This window comes from Larus michahellis, chromosome 6 (genome assembly GCF_964199755.1).
Source record: "Larus michahellis chromosome 6, bLarMic1.1, whole genome shotgun sequence".
Taxonomy (NCBI): domain Eukaryota; kingdom Metazoa; phylum Chordata; class Aves; order Charadriiformes; family Laridae; genus Larus; species Larus michahellis.
In genome coordinates, this window is record NC_133901.1 from 15,441,347 (window position 1) to 15,463,700 (window position 22,354).

At 58.7% G+C, this 22,354-nt stretch overlaps 1 protein-coding gene across 2 annotated transcripts; it reads left to right on the plus strand.

Annotated features, from left to right (window-relative positions):
- The first annotated feature begins 4,129 nt into the window (after positions 1–4,129).
- Positions 4,130–22,225, plus strand: TRPM2 (transient receptor potential cation channel subfamily M member 2). 2 transcript variants are annotated; one of them, XM_074590305.1, is made up of 32 exons: positions 4,130–4,370; positions 4,715–4,800; positions 5,266–5,434; positions 5,901–6,081; positions 6,471–6,637; positions 7,077–7,257; positions 7,805–7,866; positions 8,114–8,314; positions 8,695–8,797; positions 9,036–9,157; positions 10,501–10,851; positions 11,418–11,555; positions 12,249–12,378; positions 12,672–12,817; positions 12,975–13,087; positions 13,193–13,406; positions 13,974–14,092; positions 14,410–14,542; positions 14,685–14,856; positions 15,328–15,511; positions 15,795–15,976; positions 16,126–16,258; positions 16,376–16,463; positions 17,290–17,377; positions 17,783–17,934; positions 18,475–18,551; positions 18,643–18,744; positions 19,067–19,153; positions 19,345–19,450; positions 19,955–20,056; positions 20,509–20,625; positions 20,889–22,225. In XM_074590305.1, exons 1-32 carry the CDS (start codon positions 4,272–4,274, stop codon positions 21,012–21,014), a joined length of 4,431 nt encoding a protein of 1,476 aa, XP_074446406.1. In that variant the 5' UTR covers positions 4,130–4,271; the 3' UTR covers positions 21,015–22,225. The 2 variants fall into 2 exon arrangements, with proteins under 2 accessions (XP_074446406.1, XP_074446407.1); XM_074590306.1 differs by lacking the exon at positions 19,067–19,153.
- The last annotated feature ends 129 nt before the right edge of the window (positions 22,226–22,354 follow it).

The window sequence follows — 22,354 nt, forward strand, 5'->3', positions numbered from 1 at the left end:
ACTGGCCCAAACCATGCCTTTGGGGCGTGGGGAGAGGACTCGGGAAGGACCCTCTTCTCCCAGCAGACCAGGGTATGTGTCCTCCCTTGCTCTGCAGCGAGCTTCCTCCTTAGCTTGGGACAACTTCCAGCACCCACAGCAGCAGTGGCCACACCAGGACAGCACAAGGATGGCTTCTGGGAAGACCAAACCCCGGCAGGAGAGGGATCTCCCACGGAGTCACAGAATCACAGCGTGGCTGGGGTTGGAAGGGCCCTCTGGAGATCATCTAGTCCAACACCCTGCCAGAGCAGGGTCACCCACAGCAGGTTGCACAGGAACGCGTCCAGGCGGGTTTGGAATGTCTCCAGAGATGGAGACTCCACTACCTCTGGGCAGCCTGTGCCAGGGCTCTGCCACCCTCAAAGGAAAGAAGTTTTTCCTCATGTTGAGATGGAACGTGTTCAGATGGGCACTGCTGGGAGAGACCCAGAGCAAGGAGCTGATCCCGGCGGAGGCTCCATGGCCCTGGCAGGAGGTTTGCTGCTCTTGGCAGGAAAAAGCTTTCTGGTTCAGAGACATCAGTCTGGCTGAATTCAACCTGGGGCGTGGGACGTGTGTGCGGGCATGGCCCCCGGAGAGCGGCCGTCGTCCTTCGTGCTCTTCCCTCCTTCCTCCCGCTGTCTCAAATGGATGTTCACTTGCCTGGGTTTGCTCTGCATTTTAGCCGGGCTTTTCGGAGGCGCAGCGGGAAGCGCCCCAGCACGCTGGCTCCACGTGGCTCCCGCCGGGCCACCGTGGTTTTGGCGTATGCAAAAGCGAAATAAAAGCCCCGGTCTCCAGAGAGCTAGCCAGCCGAGAGCGGATGAACGTTCACATTAATGTGTAATTAATGTGCCATGCTGGCTTCAGTTCTTTTGGCAGCGCGGAGTTAATTACAACTGAACTGTAAAGCATTGCACATGGATTTTATTTGCTGCCATATTAGTGGCATCTGTTCTCCTGGCAAAATGTCTCAGCTGTTTGCTCTTGTTCAAGGAAACGAGAAGAACTCGTTGCATCGGTGGCCCATGTTGAGTTACATGCTCGGGCTGGAAAAGCGAGCTAAAGGCCGTGATCGCGCCACCGCGTTGCCCTTTGGACCCTAGTTGTTGGTTTGATGCAGCATGGTGCGGGGCACAGGGCTTCACCTGGAGGACACGCCTGCTCTTGAGAACCAGCATCTCCCTTCCAGCCATCTCCCGGCACTGCCCCCTGACCCTTTACAGTCTTCTCTAGCAAGACCGATCGGGGATGGCCGGAGCCCGGTGCTGCAGGACCCTCGGCTCGCGCCAGGCTGCCCTCCCTGGGACTGCCCACTGTGCTGGCCACTAAGCCACATCGCTCGCCGCTGCAGCGTCTCCTGCCTTGGCTGCCTTCCTGGCCTGGCTTTGCTGCTCAGCGCATTTCCCCAGGAAAAGGAACGCTGGTTTTGTTGAGCGAATTTTGCGGCAAATACAAGTTAAGCGGCTGCGAATCCGGTGGAGAAGCCGCTTCATTCAGGGCATAGAGCATAACGGGAAGGAGGAGCATCCGAAAGGGGGAGGTGGGAAGCACCAGCTGAAAGGTGTGACGTTGAGGTTCCTCGCCAGGGGCTTGTGTCACAAAAATTCGCGCCTGGCCCGTGCTGACCAAGGCGAGAGGCTGGGGTGCAAAGCAGGGAATTACAGGGGGTAAATATTTATTCGTGTGCATGAGGTGTCCCAGCCAAATCGGGGCACCGGAATGTGGTTTTACATGAGGTTCTCACACCCTTCAAACAGTCAGGTACAACATAACTCGACTAATCGCTAACGCCCCCGCTACCAATTGCGGATCACAGTAAAACTTCGCAAAGCTCCTCTATTTCCGCAGTGTTTCTGCCACTTGGCTATTGACCCGGGCGTCCCTGGAGTCAAGTCTTGCTCGAGTTACCGATCTGTGATGCCAGACAACGCTGGGAGGGTTTCAAAGACATGTCAGAAGGGCCGGGATGCTGGTGTTATGATTGTCCCCGCGATAAAGCTGTGCTTTATCCTTCATAAGATAAACGATATCCTTCATAAGACAGCTCTAAGCTTCCCAGAAGTAAGAAGTCCTTCTTTCCAGGGCCGGGCTGTCCTTTAGCTTGTGTTATTTAAGCCTGAACAATACCAAAGTCTCCAGTAAAATTCCACTACCTCATCGCATCACAGCGATATATAACTAATCCATATATTTTCTATATGTGTAAATAAAGTTAATACACTTTCAGACTTTATAGCCTTTATAGACTGATGGAAATTGATAGTTAGGGAAGAGATTTTTCATCACGCTTTGCCAAGCCTCCACCAAGAGCCGCTGGGCTGCCTTTCCTCTCCGGCAGCATCCGTGTGCTGGGCTCCGGCTGTCCCCCGAGCATCCCCCGCTCGTGACACCCGCCCGGAGGGGCTGTCCCCGCGTGGGGCTGGCGGCAGCGGGAGGCCGGGGGCTGCGGGTGGAAATCGGGAGCGTGACTCAGCCAACTCGAGCAAACTCGGGGCTTTGCCTGGGCGCTGCGGTGTCTCGGCAGGCACCGCTTCCGCAGCCTGATTTGCTGGGAGGCAGCCAGCCGCCCTGCCATCTCCTCCTCTCTGCAGGCAGCTTGCAGGCGCCTCTGCCCGATTCTCCGCTCATCGCCTGTGTCCCCAGCGACAAAATGACCCGCCGGAGGAGAAGGACACGGGGCTGAATCCCTATGACGGGCACGGAGCAGAGGAGCTGGTGATGCGGCTGGAGGATGCTGCGGGGAAGGTACGGGCAGCCTCGCCGGGGGTCGTGCTGGTGGAGGGGCAGGGGGTGGGCACGGGTCACCCCTGTCCCAACCTGCACAGCCGAGGTGACCTGAGCCCCGGGGCGAGGGTCCTTGTGCTGTAGCCCCCCCTCCTGCGGTGCCTGCTGCCGGAGCAGCTCTGCCCTTGGCTCCGGAGCCCTTAAGGACGGATATTCTGGGTGTTTGATCAGCTCTTCACCCCGGGGTGCCCATGGAGGACCCGGTGTGAGAGCCCTTCCTGCATGGGCTGCATACCCCCACCAGCCTGCCTGCCCAGGGGGGCCAGGGACAAGAATCAAGGCTGTGTTTGACCTTATTTAGCCAGCTCTTTCTCAAGCAGTTAGATCCGCCGTGGGTTGCGCTGATGCAGACAGTTGGCCTGTCAAAAATCTGCCTCCTAAGGTCAGGTCGGTGGGGCTGCATACGGCCCAGAGGGAGCCCGGCAAGGATGATCTTAAAGGTCTTTTCCAACCTAAACGATTCTATGAGACTGCCCGAAAGGCTTTTCCTCGCTGCTCCCTGCCTGCAGCAGCGCTGAGCCGGGCGGAAGGAGCTGTGAAGGTGATACAGTGGTAGCCATGATCTTGCTTGTCCCCCCTCCAAGGGCTCCCCACCCTTGGGTGCGATGCAGAGTTTGGCTTGCACAAAGGCAGCCAAAATCCTCCTTAAACGCATCCCTGCTGACCCCACCGGCGCCTTACCTGGGTTCTTCCTCTGTCACCTAATCACCGCTCCCCTGGGAGGACACCGGTCCCCCTGGGGCTCCTTTTCCACCCCTGCTCCAGCAGCAATCCCGGCTCAGCAGTTCAGGAGTTCAGCAACGGGGGCTGTAAGCGTTTGGGAGGGCTCGGGAGTTTTGCAGCCCCCGCTCTGCAGAGTGCTGGGGTGCACCTCGCTTCTAGCGCTGGGATCTCCGGGGACCTTCGCAGGGGGCACAAGACCCCCCCTGCAGGGGAGTGCCCCGTCTCCGCAGCCGGCGCGTTGGTTGCAGGGCCGTGCTTGGGAGACCTGGTTTCTGCTCTGCCTGCTGCCAGAAATATCCCGGGTGCCTGCGGCAGAAGCAAGCCAGGATTGCTGCGGGCTGGTGGACGGCCAGGCAGCGGAGCAGGTGGGCCAGCAGCTGTGCTGGCGCGCGGTGGGGTCAATTTTCGGAGGCTGACAGGCTCCCTGGGGCACACTGGGATGGTTCACCACCCGTGTGGCCCCTGTGTCAGGACCATGGCGAGGGTCCGGCAGGTTTCCTGTGGACCTCTCTCCATCCAGGGAATGATGGACAGGACAGCTTTACATCCATGGGTATCCTTCTTCTTTTCTGCTGTGCTCAGGATGGAGATGTTCAGGACCTCCCAGCCTAGGAACAGGAGAGAGGAGGCCAAGCGGGGCAAGACGCAGCAGCCATGGCCGGCGTACCAAGGTGCTACCCTCTGAAGTGATCAAAGTGTGCCCCGAGAGAGGAGACGATCCCACCACGCACCCCAAGAAGATGAGCGACTTCGAGGTGGTCCCCAACCTCCAGCAGAGCAGCAGCAGCGTCTCGAAGAGCAGGCGGAAGGCACATTTCCCCGCTGGCAGCAATGAAAAGGCAAGTTCAGGAGGTGCTGGAAGAGGGGGCAGTTGGCCACACATGACGGAAGAGCATTAATGAGTTATCCAGTGACTCATTGACAGGACCGTTGATAACAGATCACTTTAGGCTTAGGGATAGACAGAAAACCCCCAGACATCTGAGGTACCTGTCCAGCATTCCTATCTCCTCTCCTTGGAGTACACCTGGCTTTGTCTTTGCAGATAGTGATGGAGCTTTCTTCCTTCTCATCAAGAGAAGCACATAGATATGCTCCAAGCACTGGGGGGTTCTGGCCCCTGGCATAACTTCTGGCCTTTTGCAGAAACCCTGACCCATTGCTGCTTTTTCTGCTCCCTCAGGAAAATCTCATCTCGTGGATTCCTGAAAACATCCGGAAGAAAGAGTGCACCTACTTTGTTGAAAGCTCCCGGACATCAGATTCTGGGTAAGTCAGTCCGTCCCTCATTCCCCTCCCCTGCCAGGAAAGCAGAAGGGGTGTTTGGTGACAAAGCTACAGCACCAGAAAATCCCGCCTTTCTGTCAAGGGGGCTGGTGCCAATGGGATTCACAAATTCCTTTTGGACTCGTTCTTCACCCTGCTGCGTGTCACCGCATGGCTGATAGCCCGTGTCCCAGGGAGGAACCTTTCCCATGCTTTTGCATGCAGTCATTTCCATCCAGGCCTTATCCAGAGCAACCGAATTTGCTAAATTTGGCTAAATTTCCCCCCAGGCGGTGCCTTTGTTTCTGCACAAGTTCTGAGCTGGAGGACAAGCTGGGTGGGCGATGCTGGTGCCTGTCTTAAGGAGAACGCCAACACCTCCTGCCTGGGCTGAGGCAGGAGGGCCAGCTGGGCCTTTGCCTCTTGGGTTTCGATTGTTTGGGGCAAAGTTGGTGGCGTGTGTTTCAGGAGGATTGTGTGCGAGTGCGGCTACCTCAGGGAACAGCACCTGGAGGATGCTGCCAAACCTCCCATCTTCCTGGGGAAGGAGTGGGACCCCAGCAGGCACATCCAGGAAATGCCGACAGATGCCTTCGGTGACATCCACTTCACGGGCCTGGGGCAGAAGACGGGGAAGGTGATCCGTTTTTCCCACCTGTGGTGCATGGGGAGCCAGTGTTCAGGTCCTGCTGTGGCAGATGAAATGGGAGTATTTCCCTCCCGAATGAGAGGAGGTTAGGAAAGCATGGAAATGCCCCAAAGGCAACACTGACCCAAGTAGAGAAGGGGAGGTGGGACAGGATCCCTCGTCTCTCCCAGCCCTGTACCTAGTCCCTTTCTGAAACCACAAACATGATCTTCATGCTGCGAGGCCCACGCTTCAAGGAGTGGCTGTTCCCTGTCCTCATCCTTAGGTTCGTCTCGGGAATGCTTGGTCCCAGGGAAGCGAATGGGAGGAGGCTCATGCCCAAAGACTTGGGGAGGACTCTGTTGCGAAATGGCGTGGGAAGACCCTGGGTCTTTGCTGGGACAGGAGAAATTGTGGCGGAGATGCCTTGTTACCCTGACCCTGTTGTTTTTACCCAATACTCCCTATTTTGCAGTATGTGCGCGTCTCCTCAGATACCCCTCCACGGGTCATCTACCACCTCATGACACAGTACTGGGGCCTCGATGCACCCAACCTGCTCATCTCAGTCACCGGAGGAGCCAAAAACTTCATCATGAAGCCAAGACTGAAGAACATCTTCCGGCAAGGGCTTGTCAAAGTGGCCCAGACCACTGGTAAGAGATGCAGAGGCTCTCCCTGCGATTGCAGCGGGAGAGGGGCTTATCATCTGGCCATGCCAGGTTCAGTCAGTTGGGCTGCAGTGGAGATGCCAAGCTGGCCCAGGAGGCCTGTAGGTCCGTGTCTGGACTACCACCACCAGGGATGAACTGCTGTTGCTCAATTGCACCAAACAGTTTCATAGGGAGCTGGACTGAGAGGTGCAACGCTGTGCTGAAAAAGGCACCTCCTGTGCTACCAGGGCTTGATGTAGTTCCCAGGGAAGACATCTTCTGGGTGATGGAGCATCTCCGAGGACCCGGAGTTCCTGTAGCCAGATAGGGGGATGCTAGGAGACTGCTGGGAGCAGAACCTCTCCCTTCACAAGCCCCTCTCTGACCGCCAGGGGCCTGGATCATCACAGGGGGGTCCCACGCTGGTGTGATGAAACAGGTGGGAGAAGCAGTGCGAGACTTCATCCTGAGCGGCAGCCACAAGGAGGGCAAGATTGTCACCATTGGCATAGCCACCTGGGGGACCGTGTACAACCGAGAGAGCCTCATCTGCCCCATGGTGAGCCAGGCAGAGTTGGAGATGCGTTTGCTTTGCCTACGCCTGGACTGCTGGGGAAGTCGTGCCAAGGACCGTGGTGGGAACGGGTCCTTCAAAACGTGTTTGTGGCTGGCAGCCCTGGTAAAACCCAGCTGCACCAGGAGTGATGGTCCCGGGCTGATGTTTGCTGAGAAGCCTCTCTACCCTACCCAGTGTCTTGCGTAGGTGCTGCGCTTCTCCTGGGAGGACCCTTGTGGGTGTGAGGGCAGGTGGAGCAGAGACAGAGGAGCATGGGGCAAGGCTGACGTGAGGACTGCAGGGGGCAAGGGACAGCTGTTTGGCCAGACTGTCCCCACGTGCTAGCCTGTTCCTGTCCCACATGCTGGTTGCTCTGGGCATCTGGTGCTCCTCTCCAGCCCTGCCAGGCTTTTCCCAGAGTCTCTCCTCCTGCACCTTACAGGGTGGCTTTCCAGCTGAGTACGTATTGGATGAGGAGAACCAAGGCAGCCTGTCATGCCTGGACAGCAATCACTCCCACTTCATCCTGGTGGACGATGGCACCCACGGGAGGTACGGGGTGGAAATCACCCTGAGGACCAGACTGGAGAAGTTCATTTCAGAGCAGACCAAGGTGAAAGGAGGTAATGGCAATGCATAGCCAGGCCTGAGGCAGGGGAGGGCACAAAGTGGGATGGGACATCCCTTGGTAAGGGGTGCCCATCTGGCCTCTGGTGAGAGGGGAGGCTGTGTGGCTTCCCTGGAGGATCCAAGCAAGGTGTTTGAGAGGACTCTCATGATAAATGTGGAACCTGGTTCCTCAGTGACACAAATCAAAGAACCTTTCTCTGCCAGCTGCTTGGCTTATGGGGTCACCAAAGGGGCCCCCAAACCCTGTGATGCTGAGCTGATCAGGGAGGGTCATTTCTCCCAAAGGGCCAGACCTCCAAGGGGGCTTCCAGGTGGTGTCTTCTCGCTGTGCAAATGATCTTCTATTCCAACACATGTACACACGTGCTCCAGCAGCATGACTGCCAGGAGATCATCTCCCATCTCTCCTGGAGCCTGGCATGTCAGGGGCAGTGCTCCCACTTTGCCTTTCACACCCCACCGCTCAGAGAGGACCGCATTCAGCTGCATGGGAGGGGACTGCCCCACAGGGAGGTGACCCTGGGCTCTGCTTCCCCGCAGGCGTCGCCATCAAGATCCCCATCGTGTGCGTGGTGCTGGAAGGAGGCCCCGGGACACTCGACGTAAGGAGCTGCTCCTGCTCGCTCCCAGCAGAGCTGAGAGGAGGTGGTGGTGGGAGGGAGCAGCTCCTTGCCCGGGGTGCTGCTCTTCGGTGTTGGTGCGAGCGTGGTGCCGCACTAGGTGAAATGCAGCCGGACTGGATGGCTGCGGAGCAGCAGGGAGTGCTGGGGAGCTGCCTGGGTCTCAGGCTCGGAGAGGGTCTGCTGGCCTCTGGGTGGGCTTAGGACCAGCCTCTCTGCTCTGTTGCAGACCATCTACAACGCCATCACCAACGGGACCCCCTGTGTGATTGTGGAAGGGTCTGGGCGTGTGGCCGATGTCATCGCGCAGGTGGCCAACCTGCCTGTGTCCAAGATAACCATTGCATTGATCCAGAAGAAGCTGAGTGTGTTCTTCCACGACACCTATGAGCTCTTCACTGAGAGCAAGCTGGTGGAGTGGACCAAGAAGGTGAGCCTTGTACAGGCAGACAGCTCCACTCACAGAGCTTGTGGAGATCAAAGGGGTCCCCAGGGGTCCTTGCGTGAAGGCAAGGCTCCCAGCGTGAAGTTTAAAGCTCATCTTCCACCAACCATCCATCACCCCCAACCATGTTCTGCATTGTCCTGGTGGCACCCCAAGGGCTCAAGCTCTGCTCCTCCACTGCCCGCTCCCTTTGGGCAGAGAGGTACCATTTGGGACCAGCCCCACCTGGGCTGGGACACACAGTGCAGGGAGTCTGCAGGCAACCCAAGAGGAGAGAGCAATTGCCCCACGCAGGACAGGAGTCTGCAGGAAGCGGCAGGGAGGAGATGCTGCTGCTGATTCCTTGCCCATGGCTCTCCTTGTAGATCCAAGACATAGTGCGGAGCCGTCAGCTCCTGACCATTTTCAGAGAGGGCAAATATGGCCAGCAGGACGTGGATGTGGCCATCCTCCAGGCCTTGTTCAAAGGTGAGGGGTGCGGAGCTGCTTGGGAGGATGGGGCAAGGCGAATGGGGTGGGGGTCACAAGTCACCTCCTGCAGCTGCTTGACTTATGGGGTCACCAAAGGAGTCCCCAGACCTTGTGATGCTGAACTAACTGTGGAGAGATGTTTCTCCCAAAGGGTCAGACCTCCAGGGAGGCTTCCAGGTGGTATCTTCTTGTGCGTAACAGACCCTCTATTCTAACACATGCACTTTGCATGCAGCATCCCGAAACCAGGACCATTTTGGCCATGAGAACTGGGACCATCAGCTGAAGTTAGCTGTGGCCTGGAACAGGGTGGATATTGCTCGCAGTGAGATCTTCACGGACGACCATGAGTGGAAGGTAAGGGACTACCTGTGCTTCTTGTCCGGTCAGGCTTACAGCTTGTCAGGTCCCACTTGAGGGCTGCGGGTATTGAGGGCACTGTTCACCTTGGCTGGGCCTAGGCAGAGTTTTTGAGGACATTTCTCCTGGACCCTAAACTCCTACCACATTCCCAGGGGCTCTTAGTCTGTCCTGCCTTCCAAAAGCGCACTCAAACATCCAAAGCAGAGGTGAGCACACCCTGCAATTCGTTGCTTGTTAAGGTCCTATTTGGCTTATAGTTGTTTACAAAGGTGATCGATTGCTATTTTGTTCAAAACTGGTGTCTTTTAAAGACAATCCACCAACCTAGGGCCAAAAATACTCCTTGCCAGTTCTGCCTTGTGGTTGCTGCTCATGCCATCGTGTCAAATGGCAAGTTGTCCCTAAACTCATCTCACCCAGTCTGGTACTTCCCTGCTCAAACTTTACTACGGAGTGGGGCAGAGGGCAGCACAAGCCAGCTCTGCCATCCCACGCCCGATCCAAGTGTCGAAAAGTCGAAGCTGAGCCGGGTTCTCTGTCCTTCCTGCTGGGGCTGTGGGACTTAAAAGGGATTTTTCCTATTTCGTTCGACAGTTTGGATTCCCCCAGCTCACATGCCTTTTGCGAGGCCAGGGAGGGGCTGGTGGGAACAAGGATGCCAAAGAGGAAATATTTGGTGGTGTGAAAATGCACAGCCTGAACAAGTTCTACACTTTTGTAGGGAAGGGAGGATGAGGCAGGCTCTCAGATTAGCTGATGCCGGGCAGGGCTGTTACAAGGCGCTGCAGCCCTGGACCAATGTGTCAGAAGGTCAGCAGGCACCTTCCTGCCGGGACAGACACGTAGCCCCTTGCCCACAGGCTTTGTTTTAATTTCTGAGCACACGTAAAGGTTGCCTTAGAAAGGAAAACCCCACAACAGCTGACCTGGGCGACCATCGGGAGCAGCCAGTCTCCCCATGGCTGAGATCCAGGTGGCAGCACCATGATCCTTCAGCTGAAGAGCTGTGCACAGAGAACAAGCCTATGAGGTCCTGTTCATTTGTATGGTGCATCCTCGTGAGCTGGGGAAAGAGGGTCTACCCTCTACCCTACCCCATCCCTCCACCCAGCAGCCAAGGCAGCGGAGGGCTTCACTGCCAGAGGAGAGGGCATACTAACCCAGAAGTGTGTCCTGGGGGAATGTCCCACAAGTACCAGTACCTCCCAGCTGCTCTGTCACACCCAGAAACTCCTTGTGTGCTCAGGGATAAAATCTTTCCCCCATCTGAGTGAGGAGCATGGTGGCGCCCTGCTCCGAGGCCATGGAGCCCCTTACCTCTGCCTCTGGCCTGCCAGCCCACAGATCTCCACCCCATGATGGCAGCTGCCCTGATCTCCAACAAGCCAGAGTTTGTGAAGCTGTTCCTGGAGCAGGGAGTGCGTCTCAAGGAGTTTGTCACCTGGGACACCCTGGTTTACCTCTACGACAACATGGCCCCATCCTGCCTCTTCCACAGCAAGCTGCAGAAGGTCCTTCTGGAGGAGAGAGAGCACACAGCTGGCTCTAAAATGCCAAGAATCCAACTGCATCATGTCTCCCAGGTGCTGCGGGAGCTGCTGGGCTGCTCCACGCAGCCTCTCTACCCCAAGCCCAAGCACACGGAGCGGCCCCGGCTCTCCATCCCCGTCCCACACATCAAGCTGAATGTACGCATCTCCAGGTTATGTGGTGGCAAGGTTGCATTAGGAAGGGGGACGCTGGCTCAGGGAACCATCCTGGAGGTTGCAGCTGGGCCTCTGTTCTCTTGCCTGCTCAAGAATCCCACTTAAACTCCCTTAAAGCCATGTCCGAGTCATCTGCCTCACATTCAAGGTGCAGCTCCCACCCTCCTACACCCACAACACCACGTGGCTGCGTGACTCCAGTGGGCAGGACCCAGTGGGGTGGGTGCACTGGGCAGAATGGGCATGTGGGGCTGAGGGACATGGTTTAGTGGTGGTTTTGGCAGTGTGAGGTTGATGGTTGGACTCGATGATCTGAAAGGTCCCTTCCAACCTAGACGATTCTATGATTCTATGATCCTGGCCCTATAAAAAGTGGTGTTTCCAGGATGAGTCCAGTCTTGGTCACCCCAATATCTGCAGCAGAGGCCCTTCTGTGGGTGGTGGAAGCAGGCACCCAGGGTTCAGGGGTGGCTTTGTGCTGAGGGGCTGTCTGCCTTCTGCAGCCTCTTGGCAGGGGGGAACAGCTCTGACCATTGCACGCCTTGCAGGTTCAGGGGTCAAGTCTCCGGTCCCTCTACAAGCGCTCTGCCGGCCGAGTCATCTTCACCATGGACCCAGTCCGCGACCTGCTTATCTGGGCTGTGGTCCAGAACCGCAAGGAGCTGGCAGAAATCATCTGGGCCCAGGTATCACAGCCCAGAGCTGTCGGTCCCGGCTGAGAGGCTCAGATGGAGCCAAACCTCCCAGCCCCAAGAGGAAAGATTGCACCTGCTGGCATTTGGGACAGCAGGCGAGTTGGCGCGTGGCGGCACCTGAGCCTGACCCCCAGCCAAAAGGGAGCCAGGTAGTGAGCCTGGGTGAACCTGATGGTCATCCCCAGACACACACTACGATGCCAGATCCCTCCCTTCCCAGCCAAAACGAACGCTGCGGGCAGAGGTGACATGCTGGGCCAGAAGTCTGCTCTTCCTTGCAAAGGCTGAGAGAGGGCTCAGCACACCGCGGGCGGGACACAGGGGCACGGCAGCTGGGGTGGAGAAGGCTTCCACCCATAAACAGCATCCCCAGGCCAAGAGGCAGGGTGGCTGGCGGCACGGTGAGCGTGCCGTGCAGAGCCATGGAGTCACACTGTCCCATCACCCATGGCTTCCCATGGGGAGCAGGGGTGTCCCCGGATTCCCCGTGGCGGTGTGTCACCCAGCGGGGAGCACAGCTCGGCCCTTGTCATGGCAAGCTGTTCGTCCTGAGCAGCGGTCTCCTCGGGGCAGACTCCCTCCTTCCCTCTCTCCCATGGGAGCTGTGGAGGGCCTGGCAGGACTGCTGGGACTTGCAGGACAGGGCGCAGAGCCCCACGCTCTCTCTGGCCTCTTCTGCTCCAGAGCCAGGACTGCATGGTGACCGCGCTGGCCTGCAGCAAAATCCTGAAGGAGCTTGCCAAGGAGGAGGAAGACACTGACACCACCGATGACATGCTGGCCCTGGCCGAGCAGTACGAGCAGAAGGCGATCGGTGAGCAGGAGTGGGACCAGCAACTCAGCACTGCTCTGACGCCCTGTGGGGCCGGGTGGCTTTGTCCTGGAGGTGTCTGGGGGTGCTGGGTGGCATGGATGGTACCAAACGGGGATCCCCTCCTCACAGTCGGGGTCGTGGTGCGGCGGGGACTGTGCCTGGGTGGTGGTGGGAGCGCAGAGGGTGCCGCTGCGTGGTGTGATGTCCAGCTCCTGCTGCGAAGGGTGATCCTGCGGGCACCTTGCTGAGCACCCCAGAGCTCAGCCTGGAATGCCTGGTCCCTGCCTGGCCAGGTGTGTTCACAGACTGCTACCGCAAGGATGAAGAGAGAGCCCAGAAGCTCCTCACCCGTGTCTCTGAGGCCTGGGGGAAGACAACCTGTCTGCAGTTGGCATTGGAGGCCAAGAACATGAATTTTGTGTCCCATGGAGGTGTCCAGGTGGGCTCCCAGCAGTGGTGCTTGGAGGGGAAGAACCCAAATGTCCCGTGCCCCAGATCCAGGGTTCCTTGTTGGCAGCGGTGGGGCACTGCCCTGCAGGCCCATTCTGATGGAGGGCGCTTCTGTAACCACTGCTCCTCTTCCTCCCTCCTCACAGGCCTTTCTAACCAAAGTCTGGTGGGGGAAGATGTGCGTGGACAATGGGCTTTGGCGGGTGATTGCCTGCATGCTCTTCTTCCCACTTCTCTACACCAGCCTCATCACCTTCAGGTACTTCTTGCAGCTGGGGCATGCGTACACCAAGGCTGGCTGGGAGAAGCTGCCGTGGCATTTTCCTGAGCATCTGAGCCCCACTTCCACCCCTGCTCCCCACAGGGAGAAGAGGCTGCAGCCCGCAGGCTGCCTGACGCGCCTCCGAGCCTTCTTCACGGCACCTGTTGTCATCTTCCTTATGAACATCCTCTCTTACTTCACCTTCCTCCTGCTCTTCGCCTATGTCCTAATGGTTGACTTCCAGCCGTCGCCGTCCTGGCGGGAGTACCTTGTCTACTTCTGGCTCTTCTCTCTGGTGTGCGAGGAGACCCGCCAGGTACGGGGCAGGCAGAGCAGAGGCTGGGAGAAGGTGAGAGCAGGGAGAGACACCCCTCCAGGTGTTCCTGGAAGGTCCTGTGTAGCTCACATTCCTATGCTGCTTCTCATGTCACCATCCATTCGGAGAGGTCCCAGCACAAGGGACTGCCAGATCCCCCTGTCTCTGAGGCCGGAGAATGTCCTCGGCTGCATCTGGCCTGGCCCTGGGTTCTTGCAGAAAGACATGCTGTTTTGAGCCAAAACCATCAGGAGATGGAGGGACCGCCTCCTTCCTTGGGCATTTATTCCCAGAAGCATTCCCAGGCTTTGCTTGACACCTGCTTTTTTTCACCTTTTGCTTCAACATCTCAGTGCCTTTCTCCACCCGACTAAAGACCCCCATGCCTCAGGTACCTCTCCCCATGCTCCTGCCCTGTAGAAAACCCTGTAGGCTCAGGTTAACTTGGGGTAAGCAAGAGGGTCCAGTAATGGCCAGCAGGTTCGTGTGGTCCCTGCCCTCTACAAGGCACGTGAGTATCTTACAAGGCTTTTACTGAAACACCAACCCCTCTTCTCTTCCCAACAGCTCTTGTACGATCCAGATGGGTTTGGGGTTGTGAAAATGGCTTCCCTGTACTTCAAGGACTTCTGGAATAAGCTGGATGTCTGCGCCATCCTAGTCTTTATCACAGGGCTGGCTTGCAGGTGAGTTGCAGAGTCACTTGCCATGCGCACGCTCAAGCCACTGCTGTAGGCGACAAAATTAGTGTGAGAACCGTGCAGGTTTCTTAATTGCAATTTCTTCTTCCAAAGGCCAGTGAAAATTTTTGTGGCCACGTGATTGTTTCTGACCAATTTGCCTCTGCTTTCAGCTGCTTTTAGGAGAGATGTTTTTCACGCCGCGACTCTCAGCCAGCATTCGGGGCAGCTCACCGATATTGTAGAAATGTAATGCTGTGAGATCAGAAAAAACCCCACACTGGTGGCGCTGAGATGTTTCCTTTCCTCTTTTCTGTGCCCAGGCTGATCCCGTCAACTTTATATCCCGGGCGCATCATACTGTCCCTGGCTTTTATCATTTTCTGCCTGCGACTGATGCACATTTTCACAGTCAGTAAAACGCTGGGGCCCAAGATCATCATTGTGAAGCGCATGGTGAGAGCTCCCCTCTGTCCTGCCGGGGTGATCAGCTGGAGCAGCTGGATGCCTGCATGGGGTGGATGTGCCACCCGTGTTATCCTAACCTGAAGTGGGGTTTGCTCCAGGACACAGTTTTGCTTCCCCTCTGTCTTTGCAGCTGAAGGATGTCTTCTTCTTCCTCTTCCTGCTAGCAGTGTGGGTGGTGTCCTTTGGGGTTGCCAAACAGGCCATCCTGATCCACAACGAGGAACGCGTGGAGTGGCTTTTCCGTGGGGTGGTCTACCACTCCTACCTGACCATCTTTGGCCAGATTCCCTCCTACATTGATGGTAAGGGACACCGGCCCGTGACAGCACGTGGCATGAGCAGGGTGGCTGTGACAAGGCTGAGGGGTACCAAGCTCCTGCCGCAGCCTGCCTAGCTCCTGCCTGTTGGCCCATGGAATTCCTGCACAGGGCTCCTCTCCGAGCGCAACATAAGGCTGGGAGGGAGCAATGGTGGGGCATGGGATTGGAGCCCTGCTCCGGCACGCTGGGAGCGGTGCCACCAATGCAAACCCAGGGACTGCACCTGCCCAAGCGGTCAAGAGAGCACGCTAGCAAAGGCACAGGAGGAGTCGATCCAGCTCAGTGCCACAGCTGCAAAGCTGGTGGCAGTGAGCAGAGCACCTGGGATAATCAGATGGAGGTCAAATCCCTGTCCGGTGCTACAGTCCCTTGACACTGGCCGCTTTCAGAGAGCACAACGTGGGACACCGTGAGGTTTGGCGGCAGTGGGGTCATTGCCGTGCTCTTTTGCAGGGGTCAACTTCAACATTGACCAGTGCAGCCCCAACGGGACCGACCCCTACAAGCCCAAGTGCCCAGAGACAAATGAGGACAGCAAGAAACCTATCTTCCCAGAGTGGCTGACGGTCATCTTACTGTGCCTGTACCTGCTCTTCACCAACATCCTCCTCCTCAACCTCCTCATCGCCATGTTCAAGTGAGTTTGACCTGGCCCCATGGTCCTGACAGTGAATGGAGCTGGCTTTGCTTGCAGGCTTGGCCATGGCCAGGGCACCGTACGCTGAGAAAGCGCAAGCAGGGTCCTGGGGCACATGCTGACCAGAGCACAGGGGTGCTTTGGGGGGGTTTTAGATATGGTGGAAGTAGTAGCAAGTAGTGGCCAGGGCTGATCAGGGAGCCGGGTAGGAGCCGGGGCACCATACAGACATGATGTGCTCCCTCATCCCCATGACACTGCTGACGCCTGGGCTCTGCCCCAGCTACACCTTCCAGCAGGTCCAGGAGCACACGGACCAGATCTGGAAGTTCCAGCGGCACGATCTGATTGAGGAGTACCATGGCCGCCCGCCCGCACCTCCACCCTTCATCCTCCTCAACCACCTGCAGATCCTGGTCCGGCGATGCTTGCTCCGCAGGCCATCCACCCACCACAAACAGCTCAGTGAGGACCAGCATCTTCCCTCCTGCCCATTTCCCCCTCCCCGGGGCATGGCACCGTGCACCAAGGCAGAGGATTGGTGTCTGGGCCGCGGTACTGGGCTTTGAGATGCCCAGGGATCTGACAGCATTGCCGTCCCCTTCCTCTGGCAGAAGAGAAGCTGGAGAAGAACGAAGAAGCTGCCCTCCTCTCTTGGGAGATGTACCTGAAGGAGAACTACCTGCAGCACCAGCAGTGCCAGGAGAAGCAGAACACGGAGCAGAAGATTCGAGACATTGCAGAGAGGTACCAGCACTCCTGAGACAGGGACATCCTTCTGTCCTCCAGTGTCCTGGGCAGGGAAGAGTTGGGATTAGTGCAGGGCTGGCTGCTGAGGGGGTTCCTCTCTGCACTGTCAACTAGGGTGGACGTACTGGCAGAGCTGCTGGACTTGGACCGGGTGAAGAGGACGGGGCTGGTGGAGCAGAGACTGGTCTCTCTAGAAGACCAGGTGAGGCAAAAGCTGAGCAACTGCCTAAGAAAGGTGGGGTTTTCCAGGGGCTGAGTCAACTGAACCAGAGCACAACAGAAAGCCCCTCTGAATCAATCCCCCTTCAAAGAGTTTGAGTTTCCTTGCCAAAGCAATAGCATCCAAGAGGAAAGGGCTTATGGGAAATGATCTGTTTGACTCTAAAGTGAAGAGGATGAAGGTGGGAAGTGGTGGGATGAAGCCCTGCCTCCACTGGTCACCCCAAGCAGTTAGATCTGACCTTGCTCTTCTCCTTGGCCTGAGAGGACCCTCCAGACCTTCTGGAGATGGAGGACTCTCCACCCCCTCCCCGTAAAGCACGAGCAGTGGGGTGCCCGGGAGCAGGACCAGGCCCTGGCATCCCCTCTCTGAGATGGCCGCAGCATGGCTGCCGTTTTCCACTTCCATTTCCACCTGCTTTGAGAAAATGCCTCCCTGGAGGTGGTTTTCCAAGCCGAACATCAGGGCACAGCGAGGATGGCTGCCGCCCTGGGGATGAACAGCCAGGAGCCCAGGGCAGCAGTGCCTCCTGCCAGGGCCGTATCCTGCCGTACTTGAGGAATGGAGCCCGGGGGGAGGCGGGGGTCCGGGAGGGTCCTCTCTCCTCTCCTCTCCTCTCCTCTCCTCTCCTCTCCTCCCCTCCCCTCCCCTCCCCTCCCCTCCTCTCCTCTCCTCTCCTCTCCTCTCCTCTCCTCTCCTCTCCTCTCCTCTCCTCTCCTCTCCTCTCCTCTCCTCTCCTCTCCTCTCCTCTCCTCTCCTCTCCTCTCCTCTCCTCTCCTCTCCTCTCCTCTCCTCCTCTCCCACACAGGTCCATCAGACTGCCCAGGCCCTGAGGTGGATAATGCAGGCGCTGCAGGACAATGGCTTTAGCTCGAGCGAGGACGTGCCACCTGTGGGTAAGCGGAGCCCGTCCCCACCCCAGCAGCACCAGGGAAACCCGGGGCGCCATGCTGGCATGGGCAGCCCTTTGCACCCCTCTGTCAAGCAGCAAGGCAGAGGGTCCTTTGGCCCGGGGACGTCTGGGGGCCCTGCAAGGCCGTCCAGCCCCACCTGCGGCCATTCCCACCCTCCACTCCAGAGCCCTCCCTGCAGCATAGCTGAAGCTTTCCACTGCAGCATCCCCGGGGGACAAGTCCTGTCCCTCTGGGGTCTGTCAGAAGGGATGCTGGGGGCCGGGTCCTCAGGGGACATCGTCATCCCCATGGAGAGACCCAGCCAGCACCCTCAGCAGAGCCCTGGTCTGCAGCACCGGGCTCAAGATCCTGCTTTGCGGGGCCTCGCTGTCCGTGTCTGCCTCACAGGCTCCAGCAAAGCCTCGGAGACGAAGGAGGTTGACCTGGAGGGGAAAGCCGAGGAGAGCCGGCCCCCGTACCACGTGCTTGCCCGAAACCTCCTGTACCCAGGGTCTCACACCCTCCGCTTCCCTGTGCCGGATGAGAAGGTGCCCTGGGAGGTAGGAGCTGCAACCCTGGGCAGCAGGGCTGGGAGGCGGGGGCATGGGGCAGACCCACCAGTGGTGGGAAGAGGAACAGACCCATCCTTGCACCCATGTCACACTTGAGAGCTCCTGTTCTCCCCAGCCCTGGGACAAGTGGCTTCCTGGAGCAGCTGCTCCGAGGCCATCCCAGGGACAAGCAGAGGTGAATGGGCATCATTCCTGCTGGGATCTGCAGCGCTAGGGATGCCTGGGGGTGCTCAGTTGGGAGACAGAGGGTACAACCACCTGCCTCTGCATTTCCTGAATTGCGGCTGGCTCAGGGGCAGGGACAGGTCCTGGCACTGGCACTGGCTTCCACTGGAGCAGGAATGAGAGGCACCAGCCCCCCAGCTCTGCCCCAGAGCAGAGCCCGGAACCCTACGTGCCTTGCAGGATGATGCCACGAGCCGGGCAGAGGAAGGGACTGGGGTAGAAAAAGTCCCCAGGGGTCCCAGTCCCTGCCTGCCACGAGAGCAGGGACGCAAGGGTGACCTGACATGGCCACGTGCTCTGCAGGTGGACTTCCCGCTCTATGATCCTCCTGCCTACTCGGCCGACCACAAGGACATGGCTGTGCAGGACCCGTTCAGCCCGTGAGTGTCCCCCCCGCGGCTCCCCGTTCCCCTGCCCCTTCCCCTGGGCGGCACAGCCAGCCCTCCCTGCCGGGCTGCCTCCCGCCCCCAGCTCCTTGGAGTCTCTCCTGAAGATCAACTACAACACCATGGATGGGCTGATCGACCGGCAGAGCTTCCACGGCCTCTATGCCGTGCAGGATGGGCTGCCGCTGTGAGTGCATCCGCCATGGGGGCGGACGGGCTCTGTGGGAGCTGGGGCGCCCGGCTGTAGGCAAAGCACGGGGGAGGTGGAGAATCCGGGGGAGCCTGGGTGCATCCATCCTCTTCCCGCTTCCCTAGGGCTAATGGTGGGGCAGGGATAATGGGATAATCCTCAGGGCTGTTCCCCCCCGGCAAAAAAAACCCTGCACCCCAGAAGAGGTGCAGTGCAGTGGTGGGAGATTTGGGGAAGTGGTATAGGGCTTTGATAGGCGTGACAGGGTGCACAGAGGGACCCTGGTGCCATCCCAGCCCGCTCGCTCTCTCCCCATCAGGAACCCCATGGGCAGGACGGGGCTGCGAGGCCGTGGGAGGCTGCACTGCTTTGGGCCCAACCATGCCCTGCACCCCATTGTGACCCGGTGAGCGCGAGGGGACAGAGAGGTGTCCTTGCTCCAGGACAGGGCTAGGGAAGCGGAATGGAAAAGTGGGCACGAAGCCATCTCAGAGACACTGGGACCTGGCAAAACCCACTGCTGCCCATTCAACCGCTGCTGGGCCGGTGTGGGGGGGGCTGAGTCCAGCTGCAGCGTAACAGGGGCCTCTCTCACAGCTGGAGGAGGAATTTGGATGGGTCCATCATAAGGAAGAGCCTGAAGAAGATGCTGGAAGTCCTAGTGGCCCAGTACCCGCTGTCAGATGTCTGGGCTCTGCCTGGGGTAAGAGCCGGTGGAAACAGCTGGCGCTGAAGGGTCTGGGGAGGTGGGGACCAGCTGATGGCTGGATGCCCTGCAGAAAAGGGAGAAACACAAGATGGGTGCCACAGCCTTGTCCAAGGAGGTACCTCTGCTCCTCCTGCAGAGCATTCGAGTGTGGGGCTGTGCTGCCAGGAGTGCTGGGGTGGTCCCATCACATACCCCCACCCACCCTGACCGCCGCTTCTCCCTCCTCCTCCTCCATGGCTTCAGTTCTCACACATCCTTCATGACATAAGCTGTTGGCATAGCCTCCTTCAACAGAGCTCCAGATGTTGAATCAGGCAAACTCAGACACGTGCTTGGGGCACAGCTGAGGCCTTCTGGGAGAAGAGGGAGGGCTTGCTCCCCCCCCCAGAGCTTGTGGCGTGTTCTGCAGTGGTGGCAACCACCCGATGGCCAAGCTGGTGGCAGCGAGGGAGGCTGGGCTGATGGCAGGCCCCACGGCTGACATCTGCTTTGGCGCAGGGGTCACTGGAGCCGGGTGAGACACTGCCACTGAAGCTCAAGTGGATCCTGCGCCGGGAGTTCTGGCCCCAGTTCCAGAACTTGCTGAAACAAGGCACTGAGGTGGGGGACATGCGGGTGTCACAGCGGTACAGGGGTGTGGGGGCATCACCCCAGTACAGGGGCATGTAGGCGTCACAGCAGTACAGCTACACGGGGGCATCGCCACAGTACCTGTGGACATCACGGCAGCATAGGGGCAGGTGGGTGTCCCCAGTGCACAGGGGCAGGCTGCATCACCGCCCCCACTGGGGAGGAATGGCTGGGGGAGGTGGAGACATGGCCTCGCACCGCACAGGGGTCTGTGGGGCAGCCCGGGGACCCCGGGGGTGGGCTGCACACACCGGCGTCTGTGCCTGCTGCGATTGCTCTCCAGGCAGCAGTGGGAACAGGGTGCTGGTCTCCAGGGGGGCAGAGGAGCTGTGGGGTGATGTCCTACCACCCCCAGGGCCTCTCGGTGCCCACAAGGAGGTGGTGAGGGCTCTGCCGATGTGGCATTTCTTCACTCTGCACAGGTACACAAGGGGTACCTTGATGACCCCCGCAACACGGATAATGCCTGGGTCGAGACGGTGGCCGTCAGTGTCCACTTCGACAACCAGAACGATGTGGAGATGAAGCGGCTGAATTCGGTATGGGCCCCTCGCCTCCACAGCTCCCTGACCCGGCTCTCAGCGGGCGTGGGGCAGGGGAGCCAGTTCTCCAGACCCAGATCTCATCCTCATCAAGAAGTAGGCTCCTCCAGCTTCATGCACTGGAGGAAGAACATGGGGTGGCATGCAACGGGGGCTCCAGAAAGAAAGGGCAGGAGGCTGGGGACTGGAGGTGCTGTTGAGCATGGCTGGCACGTCCCCACGCCAGCAGCATGTACGTGATGTCTCTGGTCCCCTTCCAGTTCCTCCAAGGCTGCGACCCGGAGCTGTGCGTCCGCTGGCAGGTGCTGGACAAGAGGATCCCCCTGCACGCCAACCACAAGGAGCTCCTGCGCAAGGTCTCAACTCTCCTCGGCGCCTATTACTGAGTCCTCAAGCACAGGCCAAGGGCTCCTGCTGCCCCAGACCAGGTTCGGGTTGGGACCTGCAGCTCTACCACAGCTCACCTGTGAGACCATGGGGAGCTACTGGAGACTAGGTACTGTGGTTGCCTCTGTGAATGTACATTGCAGGTCTCTGGGAGGAAAACTGTCCCCTCTCCAGCAGCCGGGGGCAGGGGCTGCCTGGGCAGTGCCTATGTGGCATCCTGGTCACCTGAGCCACCAAGCTCAGCCCCAGCTTCTCCCTCGGTGCTTCCACATCAGCCACAGCACTTGAAATTGGGGCAAGCAGAGCCCCAGGGCTGCTCCTGCAAGTTGTTCCTTCTCTCAGCTCCCACCTGCTCTTTGCTTTGGTGTGGGCACTGGGGACTTGCCAACCCCAGCTACCCCTCCACCCAGCGCATCCACTGGGCACCTCTGCTTCCCTGCTCCCACTGCCACAGCTCCCAGAGGATTGCTCTGGAGAAGGCTTGGGCTCTTTTGCACCTAAAGCTCCTGACCGCCCTGCAAGTCGCTCCTGTGGCAGCTGTTCCCATATCTCTGGTTGCCTCCAAGCCAACAACATGGTCCTGAGCTGTGATCCAGCACTTTGGAAGGTGTGAGCAGCTCTTGGCTTGTGTACCTATGGTTTCATAGGTCCGCACTGGTCCACGCCCCACGTCCCGTACTGATATGTGATCCTGCGTGTGTATGCTGAGCACCATCTTGTAGCCGAACCCCTTCCCGCTGTCTGAGCCAAGTCACCGGCTAAGTGTCACCTGCCTGTCCCATCCCCTTGTGCACATGGACGGAAAGGGGCAGCTTGCTGGGACCCAGGTGATCCGTGCTCTGTGGTCCCTTGGGCAGGTAGGGACAGGAAAGAGGACATCAGCATGGCCATCCCAGACATTTCTACTCTTAAGGGGTCCTTCACTCCCCTTTTCTGTTGCCTGCCATGGGGAGAACAATGGAGACATTTCCATTATTCCTGGGACTGCTCAGGGAGGGATGTTGGTTCCCTCACCCTCTCCCGATGGATCCGACACTGGCCAGCCAGGGCTGTTCTTCCCACACCCGTGGCCATCACAGCACAACTGCAGTTTCACCAGTGATGCACTGGGGGCTTGGTGACGGGGCCGGGGGGGGGGGGTTGGGGGGGTGGGGGTATTCCCACTGGCAATTTAGTCAACCCAGCTCAATAAACTACGTATTCAATAACCAAAAGCTGGTGGTCTGTCGCGGCTGTTTCACCAGGGGCCGTTCCTGGAGGCCATGCTTGGCGCGCACTTCCAGGATGAGCCCTGTTTGAGCGTTCCCACCCCCAAACTCACTTTGCTTGCAGACTCACC